This window comes from Dermacentor andersoni, chromosome 11 (genome assembly GCF_023375885.2).
Source record: "Dermacentor andersoni chromosome 11, qqDerAnde1_hic_scaffold, whole genome shotgun sequence".
Classification (NCBI taxonomy): Eukaryota; Metazoa; Arthropoda; class Arachnida; order Ixodida; family Ixodidae; genus Dermacentor; species Dermacentor andersoni.
This window is the reverse complement of record NC_092824.1, coordinates 113904415-113922606: the sequence shown is the minus strand read 5'-3', so window position 1 is coordinate 113922606 and position 18192 is coordinate 113904415. Positions and strand designations below refer to the sequence as shown.

At 43.0% G+C, this 18192-nt stretch overlaps 1 protein-coding gene across 3 annotated transcripts in view; it reads left to right on the top strand.

Moving 5' to 3' along the window:
- Positions 1–18192, top strand: part of LOC126539524 (transmembrane protein 8B-like) — a 45352-nt gene that overhangs the window by 25425 nt on the left and 1735 nt on the right. Inside the window, exons 9-13 of one of the 3 annotated variants that reach the window (XM_050186394.2) lie at positions 1458–1612; positions 5980–6158; positions 6689–6949; positions 8856–9066; positions 17730–17807. In XM_050186394.2, the coding sequence (XP_050042351.1) occupies positions 1458–1612; positions 5980–6158; positions 6689–6949; positions 8856–9066; positions 17730–17807 (884 nt within the window). Of the gene's footprint in view, positions 1–1457; positions 1613–5979; positions 6159–6688; positions 6950–8855; positions 9067–9675; positions 15269–17729; positions 17808–18192 lie in introns of those variants that run through there. The other 2 variants (XM_050186395.3, XM_050186393.3) reach the window with 2 other exon arrangements.

The following is an 18192-nucleotide window of genomic DNA, read 5'->3' as shown; positions in this document are numbered from 1 at the left end:
GGGAACGCCACGTGTTAGCCAGCACGCTTGCTTTCGGCATCCAATCCAATCCGTTCGGACGCCAACGCTAGCCAAAGTGCTGCGCGGCACGCTCCGCTCAGGCAGCTTCTAAGCGGACCGTGTTCCTCGCTCCGCTATCCCGCTTACGGCTAAGCGGACGGCGCATGCGCATTCGCGCTTCCGCTCCGCTTAACTGCTTAGCGGAGCGTAAATACGCTCAACTAAAACACTCTATCGTCTGTGCTATCGAACGTGACATGAAGAAGTCGGCGCTGGCCCGCGACATGGATCTGCTGTTGACTACAGTGTGTGGCATTTGGAATGCGAAGTTGCTCGGCAGCGCTGCTGCGACCGCAAAGAGATGTCGGCTACGAGGTTCGACTTTTCGCCATCGTTGACTCTGTTGTTGCCGAAGTGTCGACTAGCGACAGTGATGAGGACGACACGGAAAGCGACAGCACGGGCGATTCAGGCCCGACAGTGGCAGAAGCTGCGCGTTACGTCAGCCTCGTGAATGCAATCGTCGCAACGAGAACAGGGGCGCGATAACGTAACTATTCCAAACCAAAAGTTTTCCGAACTCTGGCACCCGGCACCCGGCAATGAAAAAGGTGCCCCGGAACTTATGCAGCACTAGTGCGCGCGTACACGGAGAATACGTAACGCCAACGAGGAATCTGCCGTGCGAGTGTTTGCCGAGAGGAGGGGGGCTGGCTGAGAAGCTGGCACGCAGCTTGAGTAAGTTTGAGGCTGCTGTCGTCGTGCTAGGCCGCTGCGGCATCAAACGAAAATAACACTTATGTCGCGCGAAGTGAATAAATACTGCATGTTTTTTCCCCTTTCATCGCACTCTCTCTGAGTTCCGTTTTCTACAGGTAAGTGGGCGATCTCATGCTAATTCGGTTAAACAGTACTACCGTTTAGTACGTACTTTTTCCGAGCTCCGGCCAACTACGGTTTAACGAGGTTTCACTGTACTTCGGAATGGCTGGAGTCTGACTCCCACCTTCGAAAATATCACATCCATATGGGTTTCCTTTGTAGCAATTGCTACGATTGGGTGGATGTCTCATTTTCCTTTCATTAGTTACTTAACTCCACCTTACGGGTTTCCGCAGAACTATTACATCATAAGATGTGTATGAAAGATGTGTTGTCAACAGGAGGGAAAGTCTTCATGGACATTTCTGTTTATTTTGGCAGACCATTCTGTGATAGAGCCCAGTGCCTTCTTGTAATGTATTTCATAAAACATATCAGTCAATTTGTAATGCACTGATTGAAAATGACTAGGCCATCTCATCCTGTATGGTGTGTCCTTCTGTGTTTGCAGCTGTAGTCAGTGTCGCTCAGCGCCTTACAAAATGAATGAGCACCCATTAGCCCATTTCATTCCTTTATTCATCATATAAGTCTTTGCGTGCCTGTAATGCATGCTGTATCCCACGCATTTGCAGTGAGCCAAACTGGGTTCCCTGCGAGATGGAATTGATGCAAGTGGAACTCAGCATCAACTCTACAGCCTGCCTGAACAACAAGTGTGGTCTCTTTGGTCGCTGCTTTCAGTACATCAGCGGAGGGATGATCTTCAGCAGCTGTTACTGCACATCCGGTAGGCTACCTCTTGGCAGCATGCGGGAAACAGGCGAGGCTATTAAAGCGAGACTATTGAAGGGACACCAAAGAATAACATCCCATTCAGTCACAATGTACTGTTACAACGTGACATAACAAAGTTCAGTGTAATGAAGTATTTAACTATTCATAACTTCATAACCTCAATTTAATGAAGTGTGTTTCTGCTTGATTTCAATATAAAGAAATTTCACTGCTGCCTCGAAGGAACACCGAGACAATAAATAGAAAATATCGCAGACACACATGGTGAAGTGGTTGAATTACAAGAGACCATCGAAGCAAAGCAGCGTCATGTTCTGTATAAAGTCCAAGTGCAATAAGATGGTATTGCACCTTGCATGCTGTATGCTTTTAGTGCGAGTGAAAGGATGCAAGGGTGAGCTGAGAAGGATGGTGGCTTGGTAAGCGCTGTCTTCCTGCATGAGGAAAGGGAAAGGGGGTAGGGGAACGAGTTTATGGTGATGCGATCAAGTGCACGCAAGTGGGAGGAGAGGGGGGGAACAGGTTGCGGTGCACCTGCTTTTCTACGTCGGCCATCGCTTTGCGTGGCTGTCGATGCAAGTGAGTGCATACACACCCTGTACATCCTGTTTTTGAGTTAATCTGGTGTGCGTGCAAAGAGTGGGCATGCCTAGATGGTGTGGAATCTTGTGCTCTGTCTTCCCACATGTTTAGTACTGGAGATTGCATAATGTTGAGTTTAGGAGAAGCATTGAAGCAAGAGGCAGATGAAGCATTCGCTCCCCGGCGTTTTTCATGACCTTTAAAGTAGCATTGTCTCACTGTGGGTGACACTGTCAGCCAAGGGAGTGGAGTTCGAGTGTACTAGAATAAGGTTGAGTGGGCCAGACAGTGTTAGCCCATTGAGGCGCCATGTGGCGAAAAATTGCCCCAGCCCCAGGGGGACCAACAGGCTTTGCGAGAGAAGGAACCAAAGCAATGATTGTATGCTAATATGAACAAAGTGTTAGGGAAAGGATGTTACCTACCATATCTACACAATGTAAGTCGACCTATTTTCTTAAATTTGAAACTCTGAAGTGGGGGGGTCAACTTACGCCAAGGAAGCTCGAGCTCGAGAGGTGAAACACCTCACAACGAAAAATGAAACGCTTTGGTTTACTGTCATGCTCTCTTGCTTAGCGGATGGTACCAAACTCTGCCCGTACATTATATTCAAGTGAAAGACAATGTCATTGGAAGCGTTCTATAAAAGTGTAGTTGTGAGAGTTGGTGAGAAGGGCCACATGACGGATGACATGGTGGTCAAATGGTACCACGTGGTGTGGCTCCCGAGACCGGAGGCGTCCCTCAGAAGTCACGTTCCCAACCTCCTCGTTTTGGACTCCTTTCGAGGCTACCTCACAGCTAAGGTGAAAGTGGAACTGTAGAAAGAATGTTCAGATATGCTTGTGATTCCTGGCGGCTTGGCGGGGCAGCTGCAGCCACATGATGTCGGTGAGAACAAGCCTTTTAGAGACCTGCTACGGCGTGAGTGCAAGTGCCTGGGAGCAGAAGACCATAAACTTACACCAAGTGGGCTTGTCAAAAGACCCTCCCTGACGGCTGTGTGTGGTTGGGTGCTTTCGGTGTGCGCGGCTGTTCCACAGCATGTGCTGCAGTCGTTTGCGAAATGTGGAATTTCGCTGCATGATGACGTGTTGTGGGACCGTAGCAGCGATGACAATGGCAGCACTAGTGAGGACGATGGCACAAGTGAAAACGAGTAGTCCAGTGACTGTGCCAGCTACTAATGAATTTTTGTTAGGGAATGCGCCCACGGGTATGCCCTCTTTTTTTCTTGACACACGGGGTATGGGGCGTGGGCTTACATTCAAGTCGACTTACAGTCGTGCAAATACAATATGTACTCAGAGTGAATTGGGGAGATTGGGAAGTAAAATGAAGTAAAAACATAGAAGTCTAATCAAATGGTATGTGCAATACAGATCGTATTAGGTATCAGAATTCACTATAAAAATTATTGAATATAGTCATTTCTGTTTGAATGTAACGCATAACAGCACCTTGAAGTCTAGAGGGCGAGTGACCGATGTAAGTAAGGACTGTTCCAAATGATTCTGGTGCTGAAGAGTCTCGGCTGTTGTGTAGAGGCGCACCATTTCCTGAGTGAACTAACGCATAGGGGTTGGTAACTTCTATTTAACAAGCTTCTAGCTGTCATTCAGTATAAATGCCCTGTTTTGGGGCAGCTTGTAAATCTGGTAGCTCGATTCAGGCAAGGAAATAATTTTTTTTTTTTTGCACAATCTCACCATGTTTGCATCCCACTAGAACTGAGTGTCGCATGTGGTATCACACTTATCTCCTTCAACGAACACAGTAGATATAAATATATCTTGGGATTCTGAGCATGAGGTCGCAGGATCGAATTTCAGCCACGGCGGCTGCATTATGATGGGGGCAAAATGCAAAAACACCCGTGTACCTAAATTTAGGTGCACGTTAAAAAACCCCAGGTTTTTCAAATTTTCGGAGTCTCCCACTACAGCGTGCCTCATAATCAGATGGTGGTTTTTCCACGTAAAACCACATAATTTAATTAATTTAATTAACTTAATTTTTATTGTACATATGTCTCCACGTGTATGTGAAGCATGGTCATTCCTTCAATTACTTCATTACTGTCATTGTGGTCGTGTACCGGATAACTGAAAGCAGCTGTTTATAATGTTTATAATTTACTAGCTGCTCAGTTGAGTGGGCGTACAATTGGAAACAGCATTACATGCAGGTATGAAATATAAGATGGGTGTAACATGTTTTTCTGGGAAATCAGACTCAAGAATAATTTCTTAATGACACATCTACTTTCTTTTTTAAAATTAATCAAATTCTGGGGTTTTAGGCGGAAAAACCGTTATGTTACCATAGCCACTAAATAAGCTCTTATAATTATTTTATGTTTAGTGTGGTCTAGAAAGAACTTGTACACTGCTTATGGACCAACGATCGGTACACGAATGGGTAAATAAATCTGTTCTCAGTGCCCGAGGTCCGACTGCAATAAAAAGCCCGTACCTATTACTCTGCATTCTGTTATACGAGGAAGACGGAAACATGAACGGAATGTTAGGCTGCATTTTTTTTTTGTATTTCTGTAAGAACACTTCACATAAATCAGAGAACAGGGCACCAGATGGGGCAGACATATTTTATTTGTTTAACGCGGTAAGCAGCAGGTTGCATGCATTTTTCCATCTGCGTTTTGCAAGAGCTACTAATGGTAAACTGTATGCATAAAAATACACATGAAAGACACATGCTGCTTGAAGAACAAGCAAAATATTTGTTCTCCAAGGGAACTACAGTAATGTAGTAGAATGAAAGCCGACACTGTGGCCTCAATTTATTTTGCACAATCACCATGCGAAAAAAAAAAAAGACAAAAAACATTCATTCTCAAGAGTTATGACATAAATACACATCATATTGTAACGCACAGTTGAGTGACGGTGCTTTAATCACTTTACCTTGGGCGAACTTGTGCCTGACAAACAGCTAAACGAGAGCCCCACTAGAACGTCCGCAGTCTTTTCGCAAGAGACCCGCACCTCTTCTTCTTCTTCTTCCCTCGTGTCCCACGCTGATGGCATGTTGCTCTGATTGCGCGTGCCTTGCGAGCCCGTGTTGCCTGCTTCACTGCCGCTATCTTTCACAGGTAGCAGTAAACAGCTGGATGAACGCAGGAGGCGGCTGGCGCGTGTAACTTGAAATAATCTTGTGTCAATATGTAATTAGGAGTGGTCAGGGCCATTTGAGCTGTCTGATCTAATACCAGCATGCAGAGTAGTACGAATGACCCGACTAAGCAGTATCGCCAGCAATTTCCAATAGTGCGACTTTGATGCGACCCAATCCACTTCAGTCGCAGTGCCACCACAGTATTTTTCAGCGTCGGGCGCCTCACTGCAAAATACATGCCATCCTGGCTGCTCGTCCCACTCAAGCTTATTCTAGTACATTCGGGGCAGAGTGGATGCGAAAGCATGGCTAGCTTTGCTTTGCTGATGTGAAGTTATCGTCGATGTGGCATGAAACCGTATCTGTCATTGCAGACTCTCAAATTCAACAAAATGATTGTGGTTCTCATTCAAATGTGCTTTTTTCAATTGTTCGACAATTTGGAAAACTTTGCGGCCCCTTCTGTTTAAGAAAAATCCATTGGTGACTGTATGTATTTGTATAAAAAAGTCGAATTTCGATGTAATGAAGTGAATTGCCGATTTCGCCAACTTCGTTATATCGAGGTATAAGTGTATTTGTGGCCATTTCTGTCCATTTGTGCAGCAGGTTCAAAGTGTGTGTCCTCCATTACAGGCTATCGTGGCTGGGGGTGTACGGATGGCCGGGAAGCCCGCCACTATTCATACATGTTGACTGAACTGCTACTGCTAACGCTCAGCAACCTCTTCTTCATGCCTGCTGTGCTGCTGGCCTTGTACCGACGCCACTTCCTCGAGGGCCTGGTCTACCTCACCACCATGTGTGCCTCTGCGGTAAGTATTGAAACAGCAAAAAAAAATGCAGCATCAATCTTGAGAAGTAAACAGATCTACCAATTAAAACACAAAAGTTTGTCATATCCTTTGCAATATTTTTCTGCTCAGTGCTTGTGCTTCCTTAGCTGCCAGATTTTGCCATGGTTGAAGAGCAGTAGACAAACTATGAGGTGACATGCCACAAAGGTGTGGCGGCACTGCCATCGCATTATGTACAGGTAAAAAAAAAAGATTAGGCAATCTCTGCTGGTGAAACTTTTCTCGGAAGCCAGGATTGGCCTAGTTTTTGAAAAGTACTTTGTTGAGATTGATGTTGAAAGCAAAAGAGAAGTGTCAACATGGTCGTCTGCTCTTCTTGCATAACATGCAGCTTTTAACTGCTGTCAGAGTGGAATTGTGTAGACTCCGTGATTTGTTGCCCATGGTTTTTCAGCGTCTTATTTATTTGGCCTGCCGCCCTCTTGGTGCAGAGAGGCGAGCCACCTTATTGTATTTTGGCTCCGTTGTCATGTCCTACCTTCATGCAGTTATACCACGCCTGCGATGCGGACCTGTCCCCCATCTGCGTGCTGAGGCCAAGCGTGCTTCAGTATTGCGACTTCCTCACAGCTGTGGTGTCGCTCTGGGTTACTTTGCTCTGCCTGGCCGAGGTCTCAACGCCACTGCGCACCCTTGTGTCGACCTTTGGCACCCTGTGCATCGCCATCGCTGTTGAGAATGATCGCACAGGATTTCTTGTCATTGCTCTGCCGGCGGGCCTGGGCTTGACACTTGTGTTTGGCTCCTGGGTAAGTTAAAGAACACTACTTTATTTCCTTGCAGCACATGCCAAAGAGAAATACTATTCACTTTAGTTAGATTGATAGATTGCACTTACGAAATTTCAAATAGGATTGTCTTACCGTTAAAGGGACCGTGAAACGATTTTTGACGATTTTGTACAAACATACTGACTCGTTAGAGTTGGTCTTTCTGATCATTAATTGACTCATCTAAGTGCTCCGCGTAAAGTGTGTACTTTATTATAAGGTTTTAATAATGTACATCGCTGCTGATCGCAGCACACTGCTCGGTAGAATTTTCAGCCGCCCCTACCCATATGACGTAAATCACCCAATTGACGTCAGTAGGGCGAGCTATCCGATTGGGTGCCTAGGGCGTGTCATCGATAATTTTTCTTCCTTTATGGTGAACAAATGATGTTCGTATAGTTGGAATGTTAGTTAATGTGTTTCCATAAAAAGAAAGTAACAGAAAGAGAATGCACAAGAACAATTTCTTACTACACTTAAGCACTTTCGGCCCACAGCAAGCGCCATCTGCTTGTGTTACAATGTGCTCCATTTTGACGAGAGCTCCGCGGTCAGAGTCGGTCTCATTCTTTTCGCGAGCACTATGATTAGACTTTGTTGCATTGTGGACTGCAAACGTAGCGACTGGCAATATGTCAAGCTGCAACATTGTGTCCCCCTACAAGGCAGCAGACGAGTGGCCTGGCTGCAGCGCATTGGACTGCCGCTATCTGATCGGCACCAGGATTTATGCGTTTTGAGCGTCCGGTATTGGGGCAAACGCAAGCGCTAGGGGACAGGGCCTGGCCGTTTGACTGAGCCGTTTCACAGGATGAGCAGAAGCGCAAATGTGAATGGTCTGCACGGTGCAGCCACCTGGTGGCACAGAGCTCGACCACACACAGTAGCAGTAACGAAATGTATTCTTCTTTGCTGCTAGTGTAAATTTTTTGCAGGAGTGTAATTGTTAACACATTGTTCTTGTAAATGTTTAAAATGTTTTAAACTTGGTTAGAGCAATATTAGCTCTTTGTTTGGCTGGTTAAGCTCTGTGCCAACGGGTGGCTGGACCGTGGAGACCGATCTGTCGAAACTTCGCCCAGCTCGCCTGTGGTTACCGGAATACCAGGCACGTTCGGGGCTACGACAGAATGCTCAGAACGCACGCTGCTTCTATAGCTCTCGCTTGGGGTCGACTGCCAAGCAGCTGACTGAGAGTTTGGAGAGGCTTCGCGCACTCACTCCTAGAGAACCGAAAGTTGACAACACGACGTGCCATCATGACGCAGAGCCAGTGAAGGCGGAGCTTAGCCCCAATCACTCGGCGAACGAGTTGAGGAGAAAATGCATGGCTATGGAGGAGGGTAACTTGTAATTCTCCGTAGCTCTCTTAATATGAGATGTTTCACACAAATTGTGGTGCGAATGATTAACTTTAGCTGTACCCTACGCATCTACAAAATTTGTCCGAACTGTTTCAGGGGCCCTTTAACAGAGACTTGGTAAGCCAGAAATGAAAAAAGAGGCGCGATTTCACCTTGGAATTCTTACGCCAGATCTCGGTTACCACATGTGTTTTGGGAATGCCTTCTTCGAATTAGATAACTGTTTACAAATAAAAAGGGTCAGATAACATTCAAATGTAAATATGGTTATATGGACTCCACCTGCGCAAAGGCAACCTGAACAGACACCCACTACCTTGCACTGACATCATTGGCATCACGATTTGTACATGAAATTCAACACATAACACTTATTTCTCATTCCTTTTTTAAGTGCACCTTTAACACTTCACATAAACTCCATACAGAAAATTGAAGGTGACTCATGGCATGTCAACTTTGACATTCTCACAGATAGCATGCTCTCTAATATGTGTTTTGATTGCGTGTCTCTGCAGGTTAGGCAGTGTGCCACACGAAGGAGCTGCTTCCCACATCCACGTTTCTGGCTGATAAGCCTGGCACCCGCTGCTGCACTGGGCGTTGTAGGTGCGGCGCTCTATTTGGGATTCGAGACACGCCGCAATTATGCCTATGTGCACAGTGCATGGCACGCTCTGGTTGGCCTCTCGCTCTTCCTGGTCCTGCCGCCAAAGCGGCGGTGCCAATGTAAGTGGTACACCGTCTGTGTCCAAAGCCATTGATACCTATACTACTATCCACATCATGAATTTACAGGGCAGGGTTCCTGCAAAAAAGCTCATTAGAGTATGGTAGACCTATATTAGGATGAACTCTGTTGAGATAAATTGTGCGATAAGGCTGGACAGCTTAAGGTGTCTTATTTATTTATTTATTGCCTTTCTTGGTTTCCCATAGAGCCACTGCACTTTGGCTAACCTGAACTTTTTGTAGGATGAATAGATTTCCGAGACTTTCTTTATGCTGATCCTAAAGGAAGCCTACTGTGTTTAATTATTAATAAAGGCTTTAGAAATTGTTATTAGTTGCACAGCCCAGGGTTGTACGACAGACGCTAACTTGTCTTTCCTTTTTTTTTTCCTGTTCCCCTCCTCCCTTATCCTTTCTTGTCATGCTTCTTGTCCTGACTTTTCTGATATCTTTATATTCAAATGGCAATGTCGATTCAATTGCTTTCTTTTAACTTTGCGGCCTCTTTCTTTTAATGACATACCATTCACGTGGCAAAATCTTTTGTCCCCCCTCCCCATTTCTGTCCTTCGCTCTGTCCCTTTCTTCTGCAAATGTGTGGAACAGCAGCTGCTGAGAAGAAGGAATCCGTGAACACATGCAGTTATGTTAGGGTGGAGGAACTGAGCGACATGATGCCAACACCGGAGCTGCCGTCGGCACATGCACCCTTGGTGATAGCAAGAGTCACGTGATGAGTGGGAAGATGTCAGTCTTTCACGGTGAATTCGGCAGCTTCCTGTTAGGCTGCTTTGAGGACTTGTGTTCTGAAGTGAGATTGGTATTCATCGCCGCAGTGCCAATGGACATCTAAGGCTGGCTGCAACAACGTTGAGGCAGGACCTCAGTGTGACTTGCCATCAGCGTAAATTGAAATGCGAACAGGTTTAAGTATCCTAGAGCAGGTTTTGCGCACAATAATATGAATGTGCATTGTAGTATTTCTGTAGGTGCATTTGCTTAACGTTGGTTTCCTTAGCAATGCATTCGGAGAACAGATGACACTGTTATTCCTCGTGCAGGCGAACGTAGACATAAGAGCACATGTTCCAGTCTGGTATGACTTGTTTGCATTTGAAATTACGTTGGTAGTACATGTTGGTGAGAAGTGTGTGTCATTTGCCTGCTTATTGAAGCATGACAACATTTTGTTGTTATGCTGATGTGGTTCTATTTGTGACACACGTATACATAACGTATACCTGTTTGCTCTATATAAGATCATCGACGTAGTCTATCCAGTTGCTTATTAGTTGTGTGGAGTGCTCGACTAACAGCTAAGTAACACGTTTGCAGATGCATGTAGGCAATATAATGTATTTCTTGCTCCAGTACAGTTACTGGGCTTTTGCAATGTGATATGCAGTGTTACACACCCATCACTTCCAGTCATACTTGCCTAATTTTTGTTTTTCTTCTCGGAAGAAGTGAACACTTATGTCTTTTATCAGCTGTAGCCAATTCTAGGAGGTCAAATGCCTTGTTGTGTTCTCTTTATTTGCAAACTACATTCAGCACAGGGTCAAATCATTCAGGATGCAAGTTATTTGGACCACGGTTCTTTAAAATGGATTCCAAACAAGAGGGAGGTTCACAGGAAGATGGAGGCTTGAAGTGATCAACTACGGTCGGGCAAGGGTTGTCGCTGGGTACTCGAATCCATTTTAAAGTGATTAGCTGTGGCCAAACGATTTATACACTACACTCGGCACAGAGTATAACCATTCTGAATGGGAGTTGGGAGTTTGCACTATGGTTCACCAATATGAATTGAATATTGCACACACTACTTACTGTTTAAGCGGGATTGGAGACATGACCAATTAACAGTGTCCAGTGTTGCAGGGTGAGAATTCAGAGTGCGTGACGAGCGAGGGCATTCAGCAGTGTACTCCCTCCACTGTGTGTGTCTACTCTCTTGGAAAATAATATGGCACGAGGGTGGAGGCTATCACAGTATGCACTAATACTTGAGTCTTCACTAGGCAAAGTGGCCCAGGCTGCACTTGTGGCAGCGGACAACACTGTAACACAGACACACAAATTGTAGGGAAACATATATGTTCAGGCGACGTCCCTTAATTTGATCCTGAGGGGACCAACGAAATTGGTCGAATTATCTGACAGGTCGAATTAAACAATGTGCATAAAAGACGCCAAAACACTGCTGATTCATTGGGCAGTATTTGTGCAATTCTAAAACAGCCTCGTATGAAAGGTGTGCCAGGTTTCTGTGTCCAAACTAGGAAACTAACGTAAAAATGACATCAAATCTCCTAAACAAAGTATAAATATAATGCACACCCAATATTTTAGCAATAACAATAGCCAAGGGTCTAATATGTGTTGTTCAATGGCAGCCGCTGTTGCTTAAGACAGCTTAGCCGCACAGTTATTGAACTTGGCTTCGCTGCAAGATAACCACATTATGCGGTCAAGTGTACAGACGCCGCAGAGACATTTTTGGTTTCGTATCATATAGCACTGTCCAAGCAATTTTTTTACAAACTTTCCTGGAAAAAAAGAAAGATGCACATTAGAATAGGGTAAATACTGTAATAATTCACTGTGGGCTACCGTTTTTATTGAAAATCTTCCCGTGACAGGCCCAAAGTAGGCATTCTTGGCAAGAAATGACGCATGTTCGGTGCGTTTCCTGTACCCTAAGCGCTGCCGAGACGTACGCTGCTGCTATACAAGTCACCGCTGAGGTCACCATAAGGGTAGGGTGTGTGCATGATGACTAGCCAAGTTCGAATTATCTGGCAAAGACTAATTTCAGGATCGAAATAATGATAGTTTTGTCCTATAGTATGTATAATGTATGGGTGTTGCCTGGGAGCTTTGGTCGAGATCGAATTAATAGAAGCCGACTGTATTCGTACGAGTACACTCATGACTGGTTGGCATTGTTTGTAGCTTCCGCTTCCAAAACATGTGAAGCATAGTACAGTCAAACCCACTCGCAACACTCCCATGTATAATGGATCTATCAGTTTTGAGTACAAGACTTGTGCTACCATACACATTAGAATGAGAAGAAAGAGGGTTAACCGAGGGGCCCAATTTCTTCTCATTCATTACATAATGAGGGTCTCGAATCCAGCAACATTGATGCCTTCAGGTACCACGTGTAGGTTTATTGACCAGTTGCTTTCACCCAAAAAGATCACGTACTCGTGACACCTGCATCAGAAAAGACGTTCCAAATTTGCCGTCAAGGTTCATGAGTGGTGGCACTGGCTAACACTCCCAAGGTTGGTTGTAGTAGTAAAAAAAAAATAAATACCCAAGAAAGTAGGTGGGAAAATGGCACCGTGGTAGCTAAATTGGAGTATTGCACACATAATGCAAAGACGTGGGATTGTTCCCCACCTGCGCCAACTTTATTCATCCACTTTCGTTGCCATTAATTTATCATTTCTTTAATTCAATTAGTAAGTGCAAGTAATTTCCCCTATGTGGTCCTTGGTGTCTTTGTTGGCTTCTTATCATACATGTTAGAGCTACACTATGGTAAGCCCAAATATGATAAATTACTAATACAATGCTTGCTTTTCAGGAAATTATCTGATTTCTTATGAGGGGTTTATACTGTATAGCTGAAATACAATATGTGAGGTAATCAATAAAAAAAAGGCTTCGACATGACCTGTGCCAACTACAGAGAGCAGTGAATGCATGAAGCCAGTGTCAACCAGTGAGCAGTTATTGAAAGTTGTGCACAGCTTCTTTTCTGTTTTTTCATGGAATGCCTCTGTGATGACATCAATTTTGAATAGCATACAGGTGGTGGAAAGGACGGTGTTAATATGTTTCTGGTGACAACATAGGTTGCCTTGGAGACAGTAATGCCTTTAATGAAAATGAGAAAGCTAGAGAAGGCACGCTAGTGCATCTTTGATTCTTGTTTATTTGTGGTAAAGACTGGTGTGACGTTAACCATAAGTTACGGTGAACCTTTTGTGCTGGTGACTGTGATGATCCCAGTGCAAGGTGCTTATCTATGTTGCACAGAATTGGCAGTGTTACTAGTGTTGGTCATAGCTGCCATTAAAATTTATGTACTAGTGTTCACAAGTGTTACTGCCATACTGCCACAGATTGCCATTTTTTTGCAGTCACATTGTCTGGCTGACAGCCAGCCCCTGTGGCTTTACGTGAAGCTTCACATGGAGTTCAACTCTGGTTTTCTTTTTTTCTATTCATGGGAAATGTAGAAATGCTCTTGCTGGGCAAACACTGCATTGATCTAAACGAAATATGTTTCATTTAAAAGAAAAATTTTAACTCTTGTGATTACAGTAAGCACAATTTTGAGTTCCCAATCTCTTGCTTATATATTAAGCAGACATTGTTAAGGTTATAACCTGTGTGCCTTGGCAGCAAAAGAAGCTATAAATATCTGTAAATTGCACCTTTTTGATTGTTTAAAGCAGACAATATTGGCATCTTGCACTGCAACATACTCATATGTTATTACAGGGATTTTGTAGAAAGAATTCACTTAACATGGTAACGATTCATGCATAGTGTAATTTAACATTGAACTTTGTATGTTTTGTATAATTAAAATTTTACATCACTCCAATATACTTCACAAAACTTCAGATTCCATTACGGTTGTAAATGTGGCATTGCAGCATCTTCATTATTTTTATAACTTGCAATTTTTTATAAAGGGTTCACAACGTACATTCACTGGACTTGGAACATTTTATTTTAAACAACAAAAAGCTCTGTTCAAATCTGTAGGCAGTAATGAGAGAATGTCTGTGCTTACTTTGTATGTGAATGGGCAGATCAGAGTTGGGTGAAGCTTTGTGAAGCTGAAAGCCATGTAAGTTGCTTTAGTTAGTGAATAGTAAATGGCCATACATTAAGCAGTGAGCAGACTTTTTTTTCTGTGCATGTTAGTCAGTTGGTGGCTATTAATTGAGGCTATCAAGTGCAGCTAATTCACATACCTTGATGCGCTCTGTGCCTTTAAAGTAATGCCTTTGTTAGGAATACAATGGAATTTTTTTGTTGGACTTAGGCATGGAAGAAGTTTTTCATGACGCTGTCATAACTTCACTATGAAATTGCATTGTTGGCTCATTCATTTTATGATTCCTTGCTGTTCCCACTTTTGTCTTGTGCTTGTATAATTAATGTGGTATGCATTTTGCTGTGATGTTTATTGACTATTTTTTAAAATTGTTCTTATCCGTCGCATGTACACTGCAGTTCAGATACTTGCCATCATTTTAATAATTAGTTTATAAAATGTGTTTTGTTCTTGCCATACAGACGGGCTTTGCATAAAATGATCACCCAGATTTTGCCACGATCTTGCTCTCACAAACATATATATATGTGTAAGAAGACAAACTAAGTTCCATTAGGAGGCTAAGCACCAACCCCAAGTGGGTGCCCGTGTGTGCATCTATGCTGGCGAGGATACTGAGGAGATCATTTATGCTAGTCCTGCAAAGTATTGCAATGGTGCCATGTCTTTAAATGCCAGCACTGACTTTTGTCAGTAGTTTACAGGTACAGTCGAATGCCTTTATGACGAAGTGCTTGGGGCCTTCGAAATTGCTGTTGTACAGGTCACTTTGTTGTACAGGTTGTGCACTGCACAGCTCATGATAGAACCGGGACAGAATTATTCCTTCGTTATACGGGCCTTGTCATTGTAGAGGTGTTCGTTGTAGAGACACTCAGCTTTATCCCTTTTCTGAAGCAGTCCCACGGCTGCCATGTTTTTGCATGTGTGGTGCGTTCTTGATGTGATAGCTGTGGCTACAACGTAGACTGTGACTTTTTTGTTCTAATTGGTTGACTATTTTCATGACAAGTTGGAGCTGCCATTGTACTCGAACAGTTGTCTGAGCCAGACATTCTCTGGGCTATTTATTATTACTGCTGTGGAATGTAGAATGGGGACAAATGTTTATAAATTTCATTTTATACTATGGAATAGGTGTGATGCTTGTTTGTGATCTTTTGAGGTCTCATCCTTCACTGAAGAATTTAGGTTTTCATGATAGAAGTTCACTAGTTTTGTAACGCTATTTGCATTGAAATGTGAGCAAGTAGAACTTCAATTTTGTGGAGACCTTTATGCTTTACTTTCATAATAAAACATTGATGTAGTAGCATTGTTTTACTTGAATATGGATAAAAATGCCTTTACTGTCACAATTGTTACACCTTGTAAAACACTAAGGCTGCCAATATGCACTGTGCAAAAAAGATCAGTGCTACTATTTCATGTGCTGCACTATAAAAAAGTTTGGAGCATATTTTGTCCCCAAAGGATAATTGTCATCTGTCTGACTTGCGTTTATTTTCTCAGAATCTCTGTGCTCACTTCTTTCCTGTCAATAATGCTACGTCACACTGATAATGCGCATGTCGTTTGTGATCTGGAAATAGCATGTGTGCAGTGTTAATTAATTAATTGAAATAATTTATTTATTAATTTGAACATACTGCTAGCCTTACATTTGAGGCTCTTGCAGGAAAGGAGCAGGATGCATATTCAAGAGAACACGGTTCAAGTAGGCACGGACATAGATAAGTTGAGTTGAACGAGGCAGTACATATGCACTCTATAATCATTATACAAACACTATAAAAGGATGAGAAAAACAGTATTTAATGGCATATTGGAAGGTTCAACAAGCACAAAGAAAGTGTAGGTACACTGGATATTCATTGCGCATAAGATAAGACTCGGCAGAGATACTGGGGGTATCATGAGCAGCAGAAAAATCTCGGCAGGAAAAACGAGAAACTGAAACCTGAAACTGAGATTGGGACGCAGTGAATATATATGTTACCTGCTTGTCCTATTTAAGATCTGATGAAATTATGAGGCCTAAATATTTATACTCTTCCGCTTTCTCTAACATCAGTCCTAGATAATATGGTAAGTTCATGGGTACTCTTTTATCCATCACTGTCATACATACACTCTTTTTGTGTGTTAATCACAATCTGCCATGTTTGATGCTATTGTGTTATACTTTCAATTGCACTGTTTAAGGTTATCTGGTCTTCACAATGAAAAGAAAGGCACACATAAATTACGATTATAGTTTTGGGACAGGGTAAGTTTGAAAGGGTGCAAACTTTTTTTAGTGTTTGTGTACCAAACATAATATACTTGCTTTTTTTGTAATGTCATCGCCATAAACTAGCTTCTTGCACTGTGCCAAATGGCTCTCATAAGCTGTATATACATGGAGATAGGTGGTATTGAGAGGCTGTTATCACTACTGTAGGCTTTATTAAATCTACACTGGCTAATTTAATATTTTATTTAATTTGATCCAAGATGACAGTCTCACGACAGTCTCAGCCAGGACTTGTACATTTTAAACGCCAGAACTTTGATTATTTCAATCTTGAAACTTGCCCCTACTGGAGAATTTGAGCTTGACTAGTCGGCATGAGCGTGCCTGACCCAAATTCTGACCCCGCTCCTCGCTCCAGTGGCTGCAGAGCCTTGACTGTGCCAGGGGTCTGGATGCATTGAGGACGTAATCCCCAGCCAAAAACGCTTTCTTTTGGCCTGTGTTCCACCGATAAACATTTACCCGTTTCCAGTGCATGCGTTTTTTTTCCCAAGAAAGAAAATTGGCCAGAAAATAGCCTGCACGATGCAATCGGATACGAAACTGCATTTGCAACAGCCTATGTCAGAGCCATTGTCATCACAAGACAGTGGCAGAACCAGAATGCAGTATTCATAGCCTTTGATTACGAAAGCTCGTACAGAAGGTCAGCTAATTTAGTATGTGTTAAGCTAACTGCTACGAAGTATTGTGGTTGTTCTTGGCATGCAGAGTAGCATGTGTCACAGGGCATACTAGTGAAATGATGAGTCTAGGTGTGGATGCCATTTCTTTTTGTGTGTGTGTGTGTGTGCGTGTGCATGTGTGTGATTGGTAAGGAGTCGTATGATAAATCCGGAATATAAATGCATAGTGGGCCTTACAGAGGATGACATGTTGTTCATAAACGGCGATAAACTGCTGTTTGAGAGGGACGACAATAGACATTAAGTGTAAATAAATTTTCATTTTGTGAAAATAAGCTTTGCTGGTTTCACCTTTTTCCAATTGCCAGAATTGGAGGCATGCTACATATTTGTCATCAAAAATCGGATACACAATAAATTTCTGTGTTGTTTAGGAGCTCTAATGTCATTTCTAACCTAGCCTAACCTAACCTATAAATACAGCAGGGGTGCACATTAGATTTGGGGTGTGTTAAAATAAAACAAATGAAGCAGCGGTGCATTTGGGCATATTATTTCTGCCTATTATTTAAGTCGGCCTGCCAGATAATTTCATTAATTTCGTCTGTCACGTCAAGGTCAAATTAATGAAAGTTGGCTGTATTAAACTTTCCTGGCCTGAGGCCTGAGCAAGCAATCGCACTATTAGTCTGTTGTGGGTGGCTCTATTCTAGAGCTTGTATTTGAGCTGTGGGCTCTCTGCAGCCCTGACCCATTATCAGATGAAGAATGTGTATACTATTACAAAATGGATTCAATGAGCTTGTCTCAGTACTTGGTTCCAAAAGACTTCCTGTAAAACGTACACCTGCATTTATTCTTTTGCTAGGTGAACACTTCGGCTGGCCACCTTCCAAGTCAAGCAACCCTTCACCAATGGCTAATATACATGCAGCCCATCGACTAGGTATACAAGCAATAAATATACAAGATACTGTCGAACCTCAATGTAACGAGCATGAACATAATAAATTTATTAAATTACGCTTCTTGACGATGCTAGCATGTGATGAGTACTGTATGCTTGTAGCAAATATTGACTATAACGAAGGCATTTTCGTGTTGGATGCGACTTCGCTATAATGAGGTTTGACGGTGTCGCTGGAGTTCCAGCTCCTAATGTAGACAAAACAAGCACATTCAATGTGCTATATAGGTCAGTTTCTCCAGTTTTGATCTTTTTGCTTCTGAGAAGTTTGTTCTATAAATACAAAATATATTGGTCTTTGTTAAAGCTGGATGGAGACTTGTAGACAAAATTTGAAACTCGGGGTAAAAAACTTAGCTCCAGC